This window comes from Semicossyphus pulcher, unplaced genomic scaffold (genome assembly GCF_022749685.1).
Source record: "Semicossyphus pulcher isolate SPU_LCO1_2020_fin unplaced genomic scaffold, fSemPul1.0.p SCAF_15, whole genome shotgun sequence".
In the NCBI taxonomy this organism is placed as follows: Eukaryota; Metazoa; Chordata; class Actinopteri; order Labriformes; family Labridae; genus Semicossyphus; species Semicossyphus pulcher.
Window position 1 is genome coordinate 9,791,913 of NW_027211659.1, and position 18,860 is coordinate 9,810,772.

The 18,860-nt window shown below is 43.0% G+C and overlaps 1 protein-coding gene across 1 annotated transcript in view; it reads right to left on the bottom strand.

Annotated features, from left to right (window-relative positions):
- myo16 (myosin XVI) overlaps positions 1 to 18,860 on the bottom strand; it is an 88,802-nt gene that overhangs the window by 56,764 nt on the left and 13,178 nt on the right. Inside the window, exons 3-8 of the mRNA XM_069663175.1 lie at positions 15,324 to 15,394; positions 13,666 to 13,809; positions 6,882 to 6,990; positions 4,686 to 4,810; positions 4,423 to 4,548; positions 581 to 656 (exon numbers count right to left, since the gene is read on the bottom strand). Of these exons, the coding sequence (XP_069519276.1) occupies positions 581 to 656; positions 4,423 to 4,548; positions 4,686 to 4,810; positions 6,882 to 6,990; positions 13,666 to 13,809; positions 15,324 to 15,394 (651 nt within the window). The remainder of the gene's footprint in view (positions 1 to 580; positions 657 to 4,422; positions 4,549 to 4,685; positions 4,811 to 6,881; positions 6,991 to 13,665; positions 13,810 to 15,323; positions 15,395 to 18,860) is intronic.

Sequence of the window (18,860 nt, forward strand, 5' to 3'; positions counted from 1 at the left end):
TGGCTGGCATTTATCAGATGGTAGAATTTTCTTCTTCGACATATTTCATCTTTACAACCCGTCTGCGTTGAGATCTCATCTGTGGATCCTTTATGCTCCATTATTAAAATAAGCAATATGTGTCCCTGGGTAATAACATGATATTTATGTTCATAAGATAATTAATAACACCAGCGCCTTTTGATTAGGACTAACCCAAATGTAATCAGTGCGTGTGCGTATGAGTGCGGGCGTGAGTCAGGTGTTAATGTTTCCTTTCATTAATAAATGAGCTCTCTCTTGCAGATACACTGAAATGAGCAGAGACAGGCTCAACAGAGACTGATTATGACAAAGCCTCATTTGCTGTGTTCACTCTGTGTGTGTGTGCGTGAGTGTGTGTGAGTCTGTGTTTTATGTTATCACACTGATTATTAATGCATTTGCACAGTCTCAGCTGAATAAGTGAAAATCCATCTCTCCGCTGCTTTGCTTCATTACCTCTCGCTTGCAATACCACGTTATCCCATTTCAGCAGCGGTATGTGTGTGTGTGTGTGTGTGTGTGCACGTGTGTGTGCGTGAATGCCTAAATGTGTTACCTGAGGGCTTGTCTTGGTTGCAGTTCAACAGAGTCGGGTTCGCTCGGTGCCGCAGGAGCTGGCTAACGATGCTTGTCTGTAAGAGATGGGAGAAACACCCACATCCATTTTCATTAGATCCTAGAGAGATTCAAACATTTCGAGGGCACTATTAACTTCATCTTCTTTCAAACCATCAGAACATGAATAAAAAAACATTTTACTGCTGTTTTTAATGTGTTTTTTGAAGATCCTCCTATTAAAAGTCAAAGTAGATATGTAAATGTAGGACATGGTGTAACACAGACCTACCCTTTAAGCACTGAGTAGATGATACATAGTGTCGCCCCTGACTGAGAGGATCCTTTCATATTTCCCTCCATCACATGTCACAGCTGCAGAACACCTCCCTCATATCTCCACACAGTGACTTGCTGGCTGTCACCTCTGTCCTCCATTGTTCTGTCTGGGTTTGTCTTTTAAACAAAGCTCCTGCAGGCTCTGACTTCTTCCTCTCTCCCTCTTGTTACTCCTTCTTTAATACAGTCTGTATTCATTCTCTCTTTCAACACCCCTTTTTGCCTCCTTGGAGTATCAGCTGTATTGAATGCAGGAAGATCTCTGACTTGTGATTAATGCATGTGATGGGTTGAAGTATCTGCAGTGTGACTGAATTTATTGATTATAGTAGATAAGGATCTTTTTCATCATTTCTGGGTAATGTACGAACAATGGCATGGCCCAGAAAGTGTCTCAGCAGCTCAGTCAACATAAAGGCATCCTTTTCAGATGAGATGAGTGTGTCTGATAATTTAACAAGAGACTCTTTCAACCAGAGAAGTTTCTTAGAAAAAAAATCAGAAAATGAATGAATGAAATACATCATTTCCTACTGTTCAGTTTCAGACTACAATTAGCTGCAATTCAACATGTAAGACGGAATGTTATATGAGCAATCGCTACCAAGAAAATCCAGATCTTCTGCCAGATTTCCATTTCAGTTTAATATCAGATATATTTCACTTTTTGGTAATCAACTGGTGAATGAAGCAATATCACATGAGAGGGAGTGATGGACTGAATATCAGCACGGCTGTGATTGTACTGATATTCAGTACAACATCACTGATCAACAGATTCTTTTTTGCTCCACCAAATCAACTAGTTCCACAATGTAACTGAAACTGGACTGTTGTTGCCAAGCAACCCAAACATTCTCCTGCACTCTGTGTCTACAGGTTACCACAGATCAGCTGTTTTTATCATGTACATTCATTTGTATGTTCTTATGTATCATCAACCAGTGAAGTAAGAGTCTGCTGTGTGATTCAGAGGAACCAGCTTGATTCACATAGACACACACGGTCTTCTGTTAAGTTATCAGTATTCAGAACACCTGGCTGAGGCAGAGTGATACACACAGTGAAAAGTGCCAGTGAGGTTGTTCTCTATATCAGCACTCATGGAATGCCTCTAGTCCAATCAGATTACTTGGTCGGAACTAACTGTTGTATAATATGAAAATATCATATAGCAAATAACCTGATTATTATGCTTGAGCTTAGTTAACAGCTGGTGAAACAAACTACAAATGGAAACAACTTATTAACCTATTACTGATTTCAGAGACTTCATAAAAAAGACTTCAGAGAAGTTCCGGAAAAATCAATAAATATATTTTACACTTCTAGATGAATTTATTCATCATAGGGAGTACAACCCTGCCAGTGAAAACAGTTGTGTCTGTCTTGTGTGGCTCTTGAGGAGCTTTACAAAATCTCAATCAAGTAGCCTTATATCAATTTGGTTATAAGGATTTCTTAAATTAAGCCTGCTTAACAAAGTGTAAGTATGGTAATATATAGTTACAATCCTGCCTCCCAGGAATGAAAGAATACAGAGTTTTTGGTCTGTCACATAGCAGGGACTTAAAGTCTGTGGGAATGTTAATAATAACTGCTGCAGAGTCATAAATATACAGTCTCCTGTGACTCCCCAACTTTATAACTTTTTTCTCATAGCTGTTCAAAACAGTTGAGAACTCCTTTGTGCTGTAGCAGAGTAATAAATCACAATCTGCAGTATGATACAGAGTGATTCAGCACATTCAGCAGACTGGCTCTGACCCTCGTCAGCAGCTGTTGGGCTATGAGTCTACAGTATCTCTACTGCCCACAGACCCTGTCAGCTGCACTCACACCCTATAAATACTGACAGCACGTCAGTGGCACCACAGGTTTTGAACTCTTTAATGGGTCAAAGTTTGCAGGAGGACCAGGAAAAGGTCATCAGTACACTGGGACAAAGAAACCTAAAGACTGATTCAGAGTGAGATAGGCGGTTTTTAATAATGGCCACAATGAACTTTCAATTATTTTTATTAGACCTTGAAAAAAATCTGAGATTAACATGAGGGTACTTTAGAAAATTAAACTTGCCTATGAATCAGATGGTGGCTACATTACCACAGCTTTAAGCATCTACCTTCATTAAAATACTGAATTAATTAAGCCAATCCCAGCAGGCCTGCAGTTTAACATCACGTCATTTTTGTTTAAAAATCCAACACAGAACCATTTTAAATTCTTCCCTCCTGAGAACACAACTTGAAAAAGCCTTACATCAAACCGAGGAAGCTGAGAGCCAAGGTCTAACTTATCACACGGCTGAGAGAGGGAGGCTTAATTAGCTGCGGTAATAGGGTCATACATCTTCTTAAAGGGTCAGTGTTGTACAAATGCCACACTGCAGAAGGGGTCTTTGGGTTTAACGTACCAGCTTGTGTTACAGTTGTCAGCAAGCGTTACAAGGCAACAGTTTGCTTCTGCCTCATATCAGCTAAACCCCTTATTAGTGGTTTTCTTAGCTAGATACAAACACACATCTTGAACCTATAATATCCTGCATTACGGACATGTCACTATCAGAATGCCTATAAGGGAATGGTAACAGGAAGTGAGTGTTCATACGACTCACACGGTGGTTGGTATGCATGAGGCAAAGCAGGGGCACCAGTATAGTGCCGATAGCTGAGGTGATTTAGCACTGCGAGGGAAACCTAATCGATTCTCCAACCCCATACACTGCCACTCTTAAGTCCAATGCACTTAGGTATTACACACAAACACATACAGAGTAATCGTCTCTACGCAGAAAGTCTGGAAAACAGAGACACCAGGTGGTTATTATTCCATTTAGAAGACTGCTGTCTGGAAGAGGACGTGAGAGAACCGTGTAAGAGGAAAGGAAGAGAAGAAAGGCAGCAGATATGTATGAATGAATCAAAGAAACGCTGTGAGGTAGAAGGGATGAAGAAAGAATTCAGAGTGGGGGGTAAAAGCATTCCTTGAGGGTAGACGAACCATAAAAGAAGAGAGCAACTCTAAATACCAAATGATTTTTTTCCCCGTCAGCAGCCGAGCACACAGCTCAGAAATGTAATTAAATATGCAGTTGGGTCAGCAAGATCTGACTGTGATCACTTCCCCTCTTTCATACTTGGACCCCCGCCCAAACCACCAGACCCCATCGCTTACCTCCTCCGCCCTGTCTGGAAATCAATCTCGTTTCCTCTAAGAGAGACCATTAAACTCCTAATCTAAAATTCTCTAACAAAAGCTTATCCAGTGCTGCTCTGTACCCACACTCTGACCGTCTGATCAATAGGCCCAAAAAGAGCCGTTTATCAGAGTGTGTGCAGAGTGACTGCAGGCAAAGTCTGCAGAGGAACGACCCGTCCATCAATAACTCGTCATTATTTCATTAATGACTCTAATCACATTGGATCGATGCAAGGAGATGAGTTGACATTAGGTGACTTGTTCATTAAACATTCTCACATTTTCTTGAGCAGCTGTAATTACCTGTCCATATTTAGCAGCCAGGTGGAGAGGGGTCCAAAAGTTGTTGTCAGCTGGATGGGGGTCCGTCCCACTCGCTAGCAGCACAGACACTACCTCTCTGTAGCCGCTGGCACAGGCTATGTGGAGCTGCAGAGGAAGAGAGGTAGAGGTTATTATTAAAGTAAAAAAAGAAGAATTGAAGAAAGAGAAAAATATATGGACGGGGGAGAGGAGAGAAGACGAAAGGTCAGCTCTCACACACGAACACATGTGACCTTACATACCAGAGTGACCCCGTCATCATTGGGCTGGTTGAGGCTTCCCCCTGAGGCTACGAGATGTCTGACATCAGACAGCATCGTGTTGGATCTCTGCATCTTCATTGTGTGCATGGACGACACATCCACACCTAAAAAAGGGAAACAAACTCGATTGACACACAAATGTGACAGTAAGTGTGCCATTTTATAATGCTAAAATATATTTATTTTCACATTTTGGGACTGACTTTTATTTAATTTTTTGGCCAGAATTAGATTAGCCTAGCTTAGCATACGACTTGAAATAGACAAAACAGCTAGCTAGCTAAAATTGCCCTACACCGCTCATTTCTTGGCTCGGAGCTGTGACTGCCTGCTTCCAAGAGTATCAATGTTTTGATCTGACTCTCAGTAAAATTCAACTGTTTAGAACAAAGCTGTTAGTTTACTGGCTTTACAAATAGACTTGTGTGCTGCAGTTCCTTTACTTATATGTTGTTATCTACCATTTCTAACAGTGTTCAAATGTATGTTTAATCAGCGTGATAAGCCCAGTGACATAACTTCATCCTTCATCATCTTCATCATTTTGCGTGCTTGTTTACGGTTTACAGGCAGGTGACACACAGACTCTGCAGCTCAGCGGGCTGCACTAATGTGATGTCAGACGGACTTTTGTTGTAGATTAGTGTTGGAAGACGAGAAAATGGTGAGCACTCCTTTTGCACCAAGCGACAATAAAGTAGCAGCTCTACTTTCAGTTAATTTGCCTCACAATCACACGTCCTGCGATGTGACTATTGCACATGCGCGCATCGCAATTGCATCCAAAAAGTCATCCAATAGTCATACAGAGCTCCAGTCCCTGATCTGAATGATTCAGGTCCACTGTAGCTCGTCTCTCCAATATTGAAGCGGACAAGAAGAGGTCAACAAGGGCGTTCATTTAAAACTACGAAGCTCAGCGCACTGTTCCACAGTCACATGCACACATTGACCCGACTTGGTGGCTGTAATAGCGTGGATTGATTATCAATCAATCTATAAGTCACTTGGATAAGCTCTAGGCCACAAAACTAATGGGACTTTTCCAGGTAGACTGGTTGGATTAGCTGATCAATAAGTTTGTCTATGCAGATGGATGACTTGAGAGCCACAGCACGTGTAGCTTTATGAGACACGCTCAGAGGAACATGACAGCAACAGGAGAGAGTTCTTGTCCTCTGCAGTGCTACTTCAGTTTTACATTAAGCACTAGTGAGGACAAGAAGAGAATCTTTCATTTCTCCCTGATGCAGAGCCACATGGACAGTCTGTCTTTTTTTCCCACAACCACACAAACTTCGTGGGGATAAGAGTACATGCCGCCAAGTTGCTATAGCAACAGAGGCAGAGTGAGCCTGTGTGAGTAAGAGTGTGTTTCATGGTGGCAAAGCCCAGAGCGATGGGGGGGTATCTGGGGAGCTGAAGGTAGGCAGGAGGGAAGAGATCACCACGGGGGCTGGCAGACAGACGCAGAGAGGAGTCGGAAAGAAATCAGTGGCTGCGAAGTTAGAGAGCGAGTCTGTTGTGTGTGTGTGTGTGTGTGTGTGTTGGGTGGTCAAAGCTTTGATGAGTTAGCTGTCTGCAGTCAGAAGCTTGCGTTTGTCATGTGATCCCATGGTCAGCGGCAGATGGATGAGGGAAAGCCCTCCATCTTTGTCAGTATCTGTTTCTGTCTCGATTTGTCAGCACGGCTCCCCACTCTCCTCTTTCTGTGCGACTTCCTGTAGTTCTCCGGCACTTTCCCCTCCTCCTCCTCCTCCTCCTCCTCCCTCTGTCACTCTACGTCAGTGCCTCTACCACCTTCAACACTGCGCGCCTCCAAATCTCCAATGCTATTATCTCGGTTATTTGCAGCTCCTGTGTTGACCTTCTCCTTTCTCTGTGGGAGACAAGTGCCCCAATCGAAATCCACCATCATTAGGCCTGTGGGTGTACTTCACCTTCACATCCACACAGGACCAGAACGGTTTCACTGTGGGTGGGATATATTAAGCATTCACACTCTAGCAGTAGTTCCTAAATGAAAGAAATTTAATTTAAGTTTTTCATAATTAATTTTCTGCTGTGAAAACGGTGGAATCAAACTGTTATCACTGATAGAAAACTAGGCATGAAGTGCCAGAGATGCCTCCCTGCATTTCTCTCACTGTGCAATGCAAACAAAATTAGTTTTACCATTCTCCTCTAGGTGTTTTCTGAGGATATAGCTGGTCTCGGTGCCCTCGGAGGCGTAGTCAAGAGGAATGTTTCCGTTGACGTCCTGCAGCAGAACATTCACCCCGGCCTTTGGGATGCAGATAAGAAAGAAAGCAGAGAAGACACAAACAAACAGAGTTTTAGCGTGGGTCATTCATCAGACGTGAATCGATGATAAAGTGGGCTCAATTATCTCGACTACCCAGAGGCGTCTACCTGAGCAGAAGCATGGCGGCGTTAACAGACAAAACACTGAATTAAAGAACTCATTAAGAAGGCGCCTGGAGGGGGCGGGGCAGTGAAGAGCGAAGGCGTTGGTTACCGTTAACTAGGATCACTGAGGTGAGCGTGTGTGTGCGTATGACAAGATTAATGTGTGTTTACTCAACAAGGACCCTGCCAGAGTAGTTTTCTATTATAGCATGAGATAACATGGGAGACCTTCCCTCCGGCTCCTTTAATGACTACAGCACAGTGGCTGGTCACAATATGGTTATGATTGATTGCGTCTCTTTAGAGGAACTCTGCCGCACTCGTTATTTGTGAAAATGCTGCAATGCTTCAGCAGCAGAGCAGAAAGGCGCACATGCAGAATGGACTCATGTGTCCTCTCCAGTTTTATCATCATCTCCTTGGGGTTAGGCACTAAAAGTAACATGCATCCTTTCAAGTGGCGGTTGTCAGCATCCAGCCATAAATCGCTTGCTGTTGTTTGACTAAACCGTAAAAGACAAGACAGTGTAACGATCCTGTCTGGCCCCGGTCTGATAACGGGGACAGGGGACTCTAAGTGAGCGTCCTTATTGAATATTTACAGCTAATAGAATTCTAACGACCCAGTTGCAGTGCGGCAATGAGATTTATGACCTGGTCCTCAGGTAGACGGAGAGAGAAGGGGTGAGGACAGCGAAGAATGGGCTGAAAACAAGGAGAGGGAGGCTGCTGACAGAACAACACAAGAGCTGTTAACCTCAGTGATCCGAAAAACTGCACAAGCACAAGGACACAGAGCCTGAGCCCCCCACTGCAACCTTGCTTTTTAATTGATTTCTAAATCCGACCACAGCTTTTTAAATTAAGAATAAAGTTGCAGATATTCAGAGGAAAGGTTTTTCATTCATAAACGCCATGCAATTACAGTGCGATAAAGGCAGCACAATGCTGTCACTTCCTGTTATCAGAGGATCTCTTCTGGTGAGCTCTGCAGTTTCATTGTGCACCCATCTGTGTTGCCTTGTGGGAGCTGTTTAGCTCACATGTGAGGGTTAGTTAGGGGTTAACAAAGGGAATTAATTAACATTAACAGCTATCAGCCGCTGCCTTGTGACTATTCATGAGAAAACAAGAAACCTTATCGCAAAGTGGAGCCCAGCTTGAAGAGCGAGAGATGAGATGAGGAGTGCGTCAGAGAGGGAGCATAATATTATGCCCCCTCCGCCCACCACCACCACCACACACACACACACCCACACACTCACAGCATCCTTTCTTTACCTTCTAATGTCAAACACAGACTGCATCGTCTTTACTCCTTAGATTTGTGCTGTGACCCCGAACGGTGATCAACTTCCTCATAAACTCCACTCAGACTGCCTCACATGTGGGTGTGCTGTGCGTGTGTGTGTGTGTGTGTGTGTGTACACTGCATATGGAGTAGTAAAGAGGTTTGCGCTAAATCAGACACTTCACTTCAAGGTTCAGTAAAAGTCAACAGGGGTCTGGCTGGATGAGGTTATCAGCTGACAGACAGACAGTGAGACAGACAGACGGTCTTGCTCTCTGTCTGTCGGAGAGCAACACAGACAACCTTTGCTCGCTGCTATCCAAAAAACAGCGGGAACATCCTTGAAATGGAGACGATGCGCTCTATAAAAATCCAAAATATAGTGACATTTTATATTTTATCCCAGGACAAAATCCTAATAGAGGACACTGTTCCTTTAAATCAATCATAAGCGTATAAAAACCATCTCAAACAGAGCTATAAAACTAAATTAAATGCTTTACCTGCCCTCCTGAGCCTAATTAATCCCCACTTTGACAATATAAAACTCTAAAGAAATAACTCTTCCCCTCTCTGACACAAACCTCCAACACCAACAGACACAGATGATGTCAAAGGGAGCCTGATGTGTTGGTCATTGATCCACAGGCATTAATCATGTGTCTGAGCTAACATGATAAGTGCTGACAGATATAAATGAGTCGGTGGCGGTCGGCGTCCGCGCAGGCTCCAGGGGGTTAACAAGTTGACTTCTGACCCCGTCACGCTCCCCCCGTCACAATATGATGAATCTGTCTCGGACGTCATGGAGATGGAGATCTGTTCATATTATGCTGCCCGTGGTTTATAATGGAAGTTGTTACATGGAGTGACTGCCACAGAATCAATAAGGACTAGTAGAGGTGTCCCCGGGGCGGTCACGGCTGAGTTGGACCGTCATAGCCCAGTGGATATCATGCAAACAGTTCCCTATATACATTTGCTGTTATATATACAGTATATAGACTATTATACAGATAGGTGGAATGTACTCACGCTACTGTAATTAAGTAGCTTTTTCGTGTAATTGTACTTTTACTTATGTATTGGGCTACATTTGTACATCAGTCCATTACTGAGTAAAACATTTATCTACAGATATTAAGAGCTAGAAAGAAAACTGACTTGGACCAGACACCAATCAAATGCATCGCATCAAAAACAGGCCAATCACATCAAAGTGTCATGCATCGCGAAAAAACAGCGATGAGCGTAGAGCTGGGCTGCAACTACGTGACGCATAACGCGAGTCAACCATGAACGGGACAGAAGAGAGTTAGGATGACACATCACCTTTGACACAAACTGAAGGAAGTGTTTTGTTAAACCAGAGACAGCCGTTAGGTTGCTCTCTTTGAAGCCACCAGAGTCCATTAACAAAACAGTCATTTTACCTCGCAGAACACGGGACCTGCTGGTCCACCGCCGCCTCATTACACGCGGTAACACCCCCTTTAAAACACCACCAACAGCGGTAGACCATCAGCGACTCCCGTGTTCTGTGAGGTAAAATTACTGTTTTTGTGAATGGAGTCTGGTGGCTATGAAGAGAGCTATTGTATATAACTGCCGTTTCTGGTTCAACAAAGGATCTTACTCTTTGACAAAAGGTCCATCTCTCATCATTTTGACACCAATACATGTAAACATAGGGCCCAGGTTTGAAAATAACAGTTTCATTTTATTTAATTTGCAAAGGATGCATGTGTGAGGTCACTTTGGCAGATTTGTTGATTATATATATCAGCGGGGTGGGAAAGTACCTTTTACTTTAAGTACTTTAAGTGAGTTACTTTTTAGTTTTACTTGAGTACAATTTCAGTCAAGTTACAGTATGAGATATAGGTATATTGTATGAATTTATGTGCGTATTTAGATGAATGTATTTTGCATAATGCACAATGAAGTGTAGATGTTAATTCTGCTCCTATTCATGCCTATAATTCCAAACCAATACGATGGATGTGTTTTGTCGATTACCAAACTTCTAACGTTTCCTCATTTCTTTAATTTCTTCTAAACAATGTATCCAGTTTCACGGATCCCTCAAACTTCAAAGATTTGCGACAAAGAAATATACCACAAGCAGAATGTGTTTCAATCAAGCGATGGCCTCATTATTCCCAACTGATTGCACACAACATCTGCTCAGCTTGATGTGCCGTGCTGCAGCGATGCTACACCGAAAACAACAGAGTCTGCTGGAAAAGCTGGAATGATCACGCTTTTTAAAAAATCACAATAAATCATTTTTAGTCAGTTCTGTTTTTGCACGGGCGCATAATGCAGACACTGGTGCTAGGATAAGAACAAACTGTATTGTTAACAGACATAAAACCACATCATAAAATATTAACTCTCATGTGCGTATAGATCTCGATTCTGTAAGTCCTAACATTATAAACTATGCATTAAAAATATATAAAAATTGATAGACTTTGACAGTTTGTGACTTAAATTGGAGCAGATAGTAGACTGAATGAATGAGCAACAATTGTCTGATGTTTGGAGGAGGCAGAGCTACGTTATCAAAACTCAACTGGTGATAAGTGGAGTTCGGGGCAGCCGGGGGCTTGCTGATAATCGTCTGACTTCAAAGCAGTCAGAGTTGAGAAGTTTTCATCATTTACAAACATGAAAAGTGGGTCAACCCTACAACTGTAGCCCTGCTGGGTTTCCAGCGACGAGATGAGGAATAACATTTTGGTGCTGAACCTTTCCCCCGTGGATCACATGATCGCATTGCATCTTCCTCTGCACTACACTAGAAGCTAGTATTTCACACTGAACAGTGATATTTTAGAGATTCAAAGGAAAGATTTGGCAGAGCATTGCTGTTTAACAGTTTAAGACAGCTGAACCAATTTTCATGTTCTTCAAGAGTCCTTGTTTTGCACCGCCTCAATAGGAAGGCGCTGATGCAGAATTAGACTGTGCAATTAACTCTAATCGCTTCCCACATCTTTTCAGTCCCAGTTCAGTCACTTTCCAGTTCGGAGTTTCAGAAGGAATGAAATCAGGAGGACATAATTGAGCCAGGAGAAGAAGAAAGATTTGATTAGTATCTTGTGGTCTGCGGCTTTCAATAGGACAGCTAAGATGTAACATATGGAGCCTCTGTTGAGTCATCCTGATACATTCATAAGAGCCAAGTCTAATTCTGTTCTGTTGAATGTTACATCAGTATAACAAAGTGGAAGTTCAGTCAGGTTTTGTTAAATAACCGCACTGTTATATTTTTTGTGGAATCATTCATAAACGCTACACAAATATGTTTTCAGTTGCTAGGAGACACTCCACAATGTCTCTGAAGTGCCGGTTAGTCCTGCCCGGGTCTCAATGACAAACATTAACCAGAGCTGGAGCTGGAAATAGGTTTGGGAATCCATCTGGAAATGGGTTGGGAATGAGATAGTTTAGAAACAGCTTACTCCCTCCCCTGCTGTTTGGAGGCAGGAGATAAGAGAATTAACATTAGTGCCAATCCGGACACAGCGACAATGCGCCCAGATTTCTCATCACCCCCCCTTCTTTCCCCATGAGGCAAGCTTGGTAACATCTCTGTCAGCAAAAAATCTCTCCCTTTCTCTGTGGAGGAGCTGGAGACAGGAAATCAAGGACGGAGACGCAGAGGACGAGGGGAGGGGGAATGGAGAGAGAGATAGAGTAGGACACAATAGATTAGTACATATTAGCAGTGCTATTCCTTCCTGTGCCAATCAGCGATAAAGCTGCCAGTCAAGCTCTTCTAGCGAGACCACTGTTCCACTTCTTATTAAAATGTAAACCTGTTATATTCAGAGGGAAGATCGCCCATTTACAGGTCTGATAAGGCAGCAGAGCAGAATGACTGGGCACTGGCAGGCTCGGTGGTGGAGGGGATGGGTGTCAGAATGAATGAATAGAAGGAAGAGGATATAACATCTCTATCGGAAATATGGCTCGATGGAAGCCATTTTTGGACAGGAAGAGCCTTGGGCTCCCCTTTCAGAAATCTTCTGACTGATTATACCAGGAAGAAACTCAAGTGCTTATCTTACACTGAAGAAAAAAAGGCAAACCATGCACGATTTTGGAAATGAAGACGTTTCAAGTCCCTTTTATGACATGCATATCACACAAATAACTAAGCACTTTGTGTCCAAGGACATTCAGGCTGAGAAAAATGTTTGGTGTTGCAGAGTAAAATGGAACATGCTTGCGCTTTACAGTGTTGACTCTGATTTCTGAATTTCTAAGAAATGTTTTGCCCTCTTTCTTACCCCCTCTCTTCCAGCAGGGCTGTGTAAATATGACCTAATATACAAGAAACGAGTTCTGTCTTGGTAGGAAATGGGAGAACTTCAGTTACTGCCTCCCAGGGAGCGGCTTTAAATCTCTCTTATGGTATTGCCTATCATGAAAGCATAAGTCACTGCATGAATTGCATATGCCGTATCTATATCACACCCCGCTCTACAAACCAGGCAGCCTGCGTGAATCTTTGCTAGAGGGAAATGAAACACATGCAAATACGCCAACACGCAACAGTCATACAGTCAGTGCAGGCTGAGAGAGCCACTCTGCACACCCTTTTGCCTGGCACCGCTTCAAACATATCCGTTCCTCTCTGAGCGTCTTGTTCCTGCCCCGCAGACCGACAGTCGGCAATCACTCAGGACCCAATCAGCAGAACCCGACTGTACTGGATTGTACAGAGCTCCGACTGTAGTTAACCCTCCGCGGGTCTAATCAACTCATGCAGAAAAGACCCAGTCGGCTGAGTAACTGGGCATGCCCTCCCCTGCAGCTGGCCCTGCTCTCGTTGCAGGGCCTAATCAGTACAACCAAAGCTCTTGTCAAGACAGAGCCGACAAGAGCTTGAAACACCCCCCCACCCCAAAGAACAGGCTCTCGCTTTGATATCATGCTAATGTCTGAATATTCTCATTTTCAGTGATTCAGCTGGGTTTGGGAGAGAATGAGTCGTGTTTTAGAGGCTTTGGTAATCCAAACCCCCTCATCAACTAAAGACGCTCCATTTGGTGAGAACATTGTGGATGACTAAGCCACTGGTTCAAAGCTAATTCGAAACATGAAGTTAGTACGTCGACCCATTTCATAACACTAATCTAATTGTTGGCTGACACGCTTGGAAATGCAAGAATCAACAAGATAATGACTTAAAATGCTAGAAAATACTTCTACATGCATGTCTGTCTTTGTCTATGTGTTTCTTACCAGCAGCAGCAGCAGCACCACATCTGCATGGTCACACACACACGCTACATGCAGCGCCGTCCACAGGTCTTCGTCCTGCAGGTTGACATTCAGGCCGCGCTCGATCAGAAGCTCCGCCGCAAACACGTTGTCATGGCGAGCACACTGCAAAACGCAAAGGACATTCATTATTATCAATCTGCAGAAACTCGTATTCCCTAAAGCACTGCAAAATATAAACGGTACACATGACTGGTTCAGCTATTACTGTATGTGAAGGAAGTGTTGTTCGGCATTGTAATAATTACAGTACATGCTGTATTGCCACAGGGGTGACCTAGTATGGTGGCTGACAAGGGGAAACACGCTGCAACAGCCAATTTCTCTTTTCTTTTAATGCTTTTGTTTTGGATATTTCCAAATGTGTGGGCAGTGCCGATTTGTTGAGCACAGTTCGGTTGTTGTTTCTTTGTTTTTTGGGGGGCAGTTTCAGCATGTTTGCCCTTGTCGGTCACAATAGATACCTATGTGTGCAAATTTGCAAACTGCTAGAAAAGACGGCATGGGGCAGTGAGGTGAGACAACACCTTCTCCTTCTCCTGGGGGGTACACCACGAAGCAGGATTTGCTGGTATAGAGGTAAGTTATCGAGGGTGGTTCTCTTGTTACCAGGGTAGATTACCGTGGTAACTTATGCTGAACACCTAACCTGCTCCGGAGCAGGTTATAACCAAAATAAGAGATCAACCTGAACTAAACACCACCCACTGACCAATCAGGTCTCTTGATTCAGGAGCTCTGTGAGCTGATCGTGGGAGGGAGGAGGGAGAGAGAGCGATTAAACACTTCCTCTTATACCGTCTGATTTTAGAAAATAAATTCATGAAAGATATTCATCGTGCTTTACTGATAAACATCTAAAACAGAGACTGATCACAGCACTGAAGCCTGAAGTACTTTTGTACTTATAAGATATAAAAGTAAGCATTCGTACTGCTTTAAATTGTGGTTTAATATTCATTTGTATTTGCTCCATAGTTTGATACGGCTTCACAGAGAGAATAAGTCTAAATTTGTCATTAATACAACACAAATACATCTGTGCAACGTATTAATCTGATGCAACACACAAGAGTGTTATAATACATATATCGTTCTCTAATGATGGAGCAGTGATTTTACACAGCCTGTGTTTTTTTGCTACTTGTCCTTTCTGTATTTGGCCGCTGCAGCTGAGTGGAGTCTGGTTTATGTCTAACTTTTCTAAAATCATAGTTTGCTCTGAGTTTGTAAAATATGCCGATCAGCTGACGGCAGACTTGCCGGTGTTTCGATTGGTCATAAGCTGTAGACTCCGCTCATTTACGTGAACGCGCTCACAGAAACCCTCGGTTGACTTATCGAGCTGATAACCAGCATCGTGTGCCCGCTTAGCGCGATTGCCTTTGTCAGGTTAAGTAAAGCCAGATCAGGAAAAGATACCCTGGGTATGTTGAACTCATAGTTTAGGCCCCTGTCTGTAGAATGATATAAGCATCCTCCTTTATGTTGTTTTGTCACAGTAAAGGAAAAAAAGAGTAGAGCAGTCACAGGAGTTCACTCCACAGAATCTCCTAATGTAAGTAAAATGTCTCTGTTGTCAAAAACCTTGTGTGTTATTCTGTGTTCGTGTATCTTACCAGGTGTAGCAAGGATCCCCCAGAAGCGATGGGAGTGTTTGGGTCTGCTCCCTCCTTCAGGAGACGCATCACTGCAACACAACAAAGCACCCATATGTTAACACCTGCTGTTTGTGAAGACAGGCCGGGTGCTGAGGGCATGTAAAGTAGAAACATGCACACCCAGACACACACAAACACACACTGATCTCTGCCACCCACCATCAGGACCAGTATGCTTCAAGTGTCCTCTGACTGTCCTTGACACGCCAGCGTGGATCAGTCTTAAGGCTGTGAGTGTGTGTGTGTGTGTGTGTGTGTGTGTGTGGTAACGTCTTGTTTCAGCAGCAAGTCAAAGAGCCTCTGGGTTACACACTTTCACATCACATACTGTAAGCTCCAGTGGGCCGCACAACCCACTCACACACTGACACAGATCTACTGGAGAAAACACGAAGTATTACATGCAAGTTCACGCAGTCAGCCATTAACAAATCAGCAGAAAGTAGTAAGCCAAACAAGGTCAGTGAGTTTACTGTAGCACTGATTTATCTTTTATTTAACATGTGCAAAATATGAATGAGAGCGCAGCAGGGAACAAGAGAGAGAGAGCACTTGAGTGTGTGACAGATAAATAGAGCAGGTTGGACAAACAGGGGCGGGTGAGGAGGGAGGAGAGGTGGAGTGCTGTGGTTTGGACATATGTGATTTCACAGACACTGACAGCACGAGATGGACACTGACTAAACCCTGGAAGACCTTATACCAGCAAAACAGCCGGCCCTGTCACGCAACCCTGCCACACAAACAGACTCCGGTATTTGTGTGTGTGTGTTTTAAGCAGAGCCAATAGCTCTGACTGAGGTAAGTAACCATGGCAATTACGGTGGAGATAATTCCCACTAATGAAGCCTGTTGATGACCCCCATGAGGTCATTTCACTTAAAAGGGTCATTATCTAGGCAGAGGTGCTTAAGTAACCTCATCTAATCCACACACAGCCAAACACACAGTATGTGCAGGTTAACACTCCTGTGCTTAACTGTACACACTCATAAATAGGAATATTTGGAGTCCATATAATTATAGATGTATGGGTGTTGTGCTGTATACAGGAGTGAAGACAGGAGCACATTACATTATAATGCAGTGAAATAAACCTACACTCAAAATTGCCTCAAACCATAGAAATAAAAGTTGGCCCGTTTTATCAGTCTCTGTGTTTAACCCTGTCCTCTATTAATGACTCGTTAACCTTCATTAACAAGCTACAGCTGTTACACTCACCTCTGCCTGCAACGGCTCCATAAGCAGTTTCTTAGGTACACCATGGTAAACTTAAAGTACATTTTAACTAAATAAGTTAGTTAAAATACCTTATAAAGGTGATGGTTAAATATTAAGGTCATAAAATTCAACAGCACCACCACATGGGTAGCATACGCCAAATAACCAGACGTCTACAGTTGGCTCCCTTTGTAACGGTTGTAACTCTTCATTTTCCTCGCCGACGGTCGCTTTCCTTTTTAGACTGTCTTCCTTCATCTGAGCGTCAAATTGGTTTCATTTTCTTTGGATTTTCACTTATTTTTGAAGTTGTATCCGTAGTTGTCGATCTTTTCTTTGTTTGTTCAGCCATAGTAGATTACTGTTTACTCCAACACTTGCAGAGACTGGAAAAGCAGCCGCTTAGCTCCGCCTACCCTCTCTGGCAGACCAACCACTGCTGGGTGATGGAAAACGCGTCACTAACTGGGCGCCACTTTTTCCGTGTTGCACCAGACACCCAGTCCATAATACTGCAAATGCAAAGGCTTTCATCAGTGGGCCATAGGCTCAATCACCATTGTGTTACCTCATTAGGAGATAGATAGACTTAACAGACATTAATTTACATAAAATATTTGAGATTATATCTTTAATAAAAAAAAACCTTATAATTGTCCATAATATAAGTTCAGTCAGACAACTCACGTTTGTAATAGTTTGAAATGTTAATTGCAGCAGCAGAACATAGCTTGTGTTTGGCTTCTATGCTCCAACCTCATCACTCCTCGCAGATTTATTTTACCAGCAGAAACTTGAGGAGTGATGAGATAATATCTTAAACCCCCCTAGCCGGAGCCAGTTGGAGGATGGAGAAGGATCGAGGATGCTGGTGTGGTGGTGGGGCTGAAAGTATGAGTGCAGTACTGGTGCAGGGAAGCAATGGCAACGACAGAGCAGAGGGAGAGATGGGGAATCTTGCTGCTTGAATAGACACCAAATTGGGTTTATCAGGTGACTGTGGGGAGTGACACATGTCAGGTGTGAAATCAGTGCAGCTGCAGATGCCTACCTGGCAGGCGTCTCCCCATTAAATGTGATGATCTATGTTGTCTGGCGAACTATTTCAGAAACAGCTTAATACTGAAGGTATTCCATTAGCAAAAGAAGGCTGAACAAAATAAATTGAAACACCTGTAACCAGCAAATGTGTAGTATTCTTAATTAAGAAATTACTTACATGTTCATCAATTATTAATATTGCCATCACTTAATTTTCTGTCAGCTGACTAATCAGTTAATTACTCATCATTTCAGACGCACATGCACACATACCTAACAGGTCAAACACACACTGTACACAGACATTTCCTCACTCTTCTAATGGCCTTCACTGCTTAATGGACTTTAAATGGTTGATGAGAAACAAGCTGGACAACCTTGGAGTCAATCAGAACAATTATCTCCCGTCTCCTGTACGCACTGCGGAGGCTCAAGACTGTAAACCACCAATTAAGACTCATCTCGCACTAAAGTCGTTACAAGGGAATAGATTATGCTCTCGCTTTCCTGTCTATCACACAGCATTTCACCGGGCTGCTCATTTATGAATGTGGAGCAGTAATATTAAACATGCAAGTATCACATGATGTGCTTCTTAATAACGAAATTTATTGAGTGGCAGATGTCTGGGCGCTCTCTGGTCTGTAAATCTCATCTGTCAGAGTCAGTTAGTCTTTGATAGAACAACCTATCAGAGTTTTATGGCACTTTATTGAGTGTGGCTAAAGAGAGATCAGAGGTCAAGAGCTACATATTGACCCTCAGGCAGTTAAAGAAAAAACAACAAAGTGTATGTCTGACATTATGGCCACTAGAAATCAATAGCGCTGTTGTACCCTCGGGAGAATCATCTAGACCAACCACAGTCTGGTGTTTGTGGGAAGCCCAGGTACTCACCGTGTCCTGGGATTATTACATGCAGTGAGTTCCTCAGTAATATAAAGCAAACATTTCCATCTGTCATGTGAGATCTGTGCAGCTGTAAGGATTAGTTCACAAATGTTTGTCTTGTTATTAGTCTTAAATCAATATGCAGGTATCAATTTGAACATTAAAACCGGTTTTGCTTGCCGTTATCATTCCTCTTACTTATGAGGCTATCAAGGGATCACTTTCTAAGGTACTTAGTTTCGAAGAGATGGAAGACAAAATCCACAGTCTCTGTTTGGAGAAATGACTTACAGGGTTCATAGAGAGCTTATATGAGACTTCAGCAACTTGTGTTACATA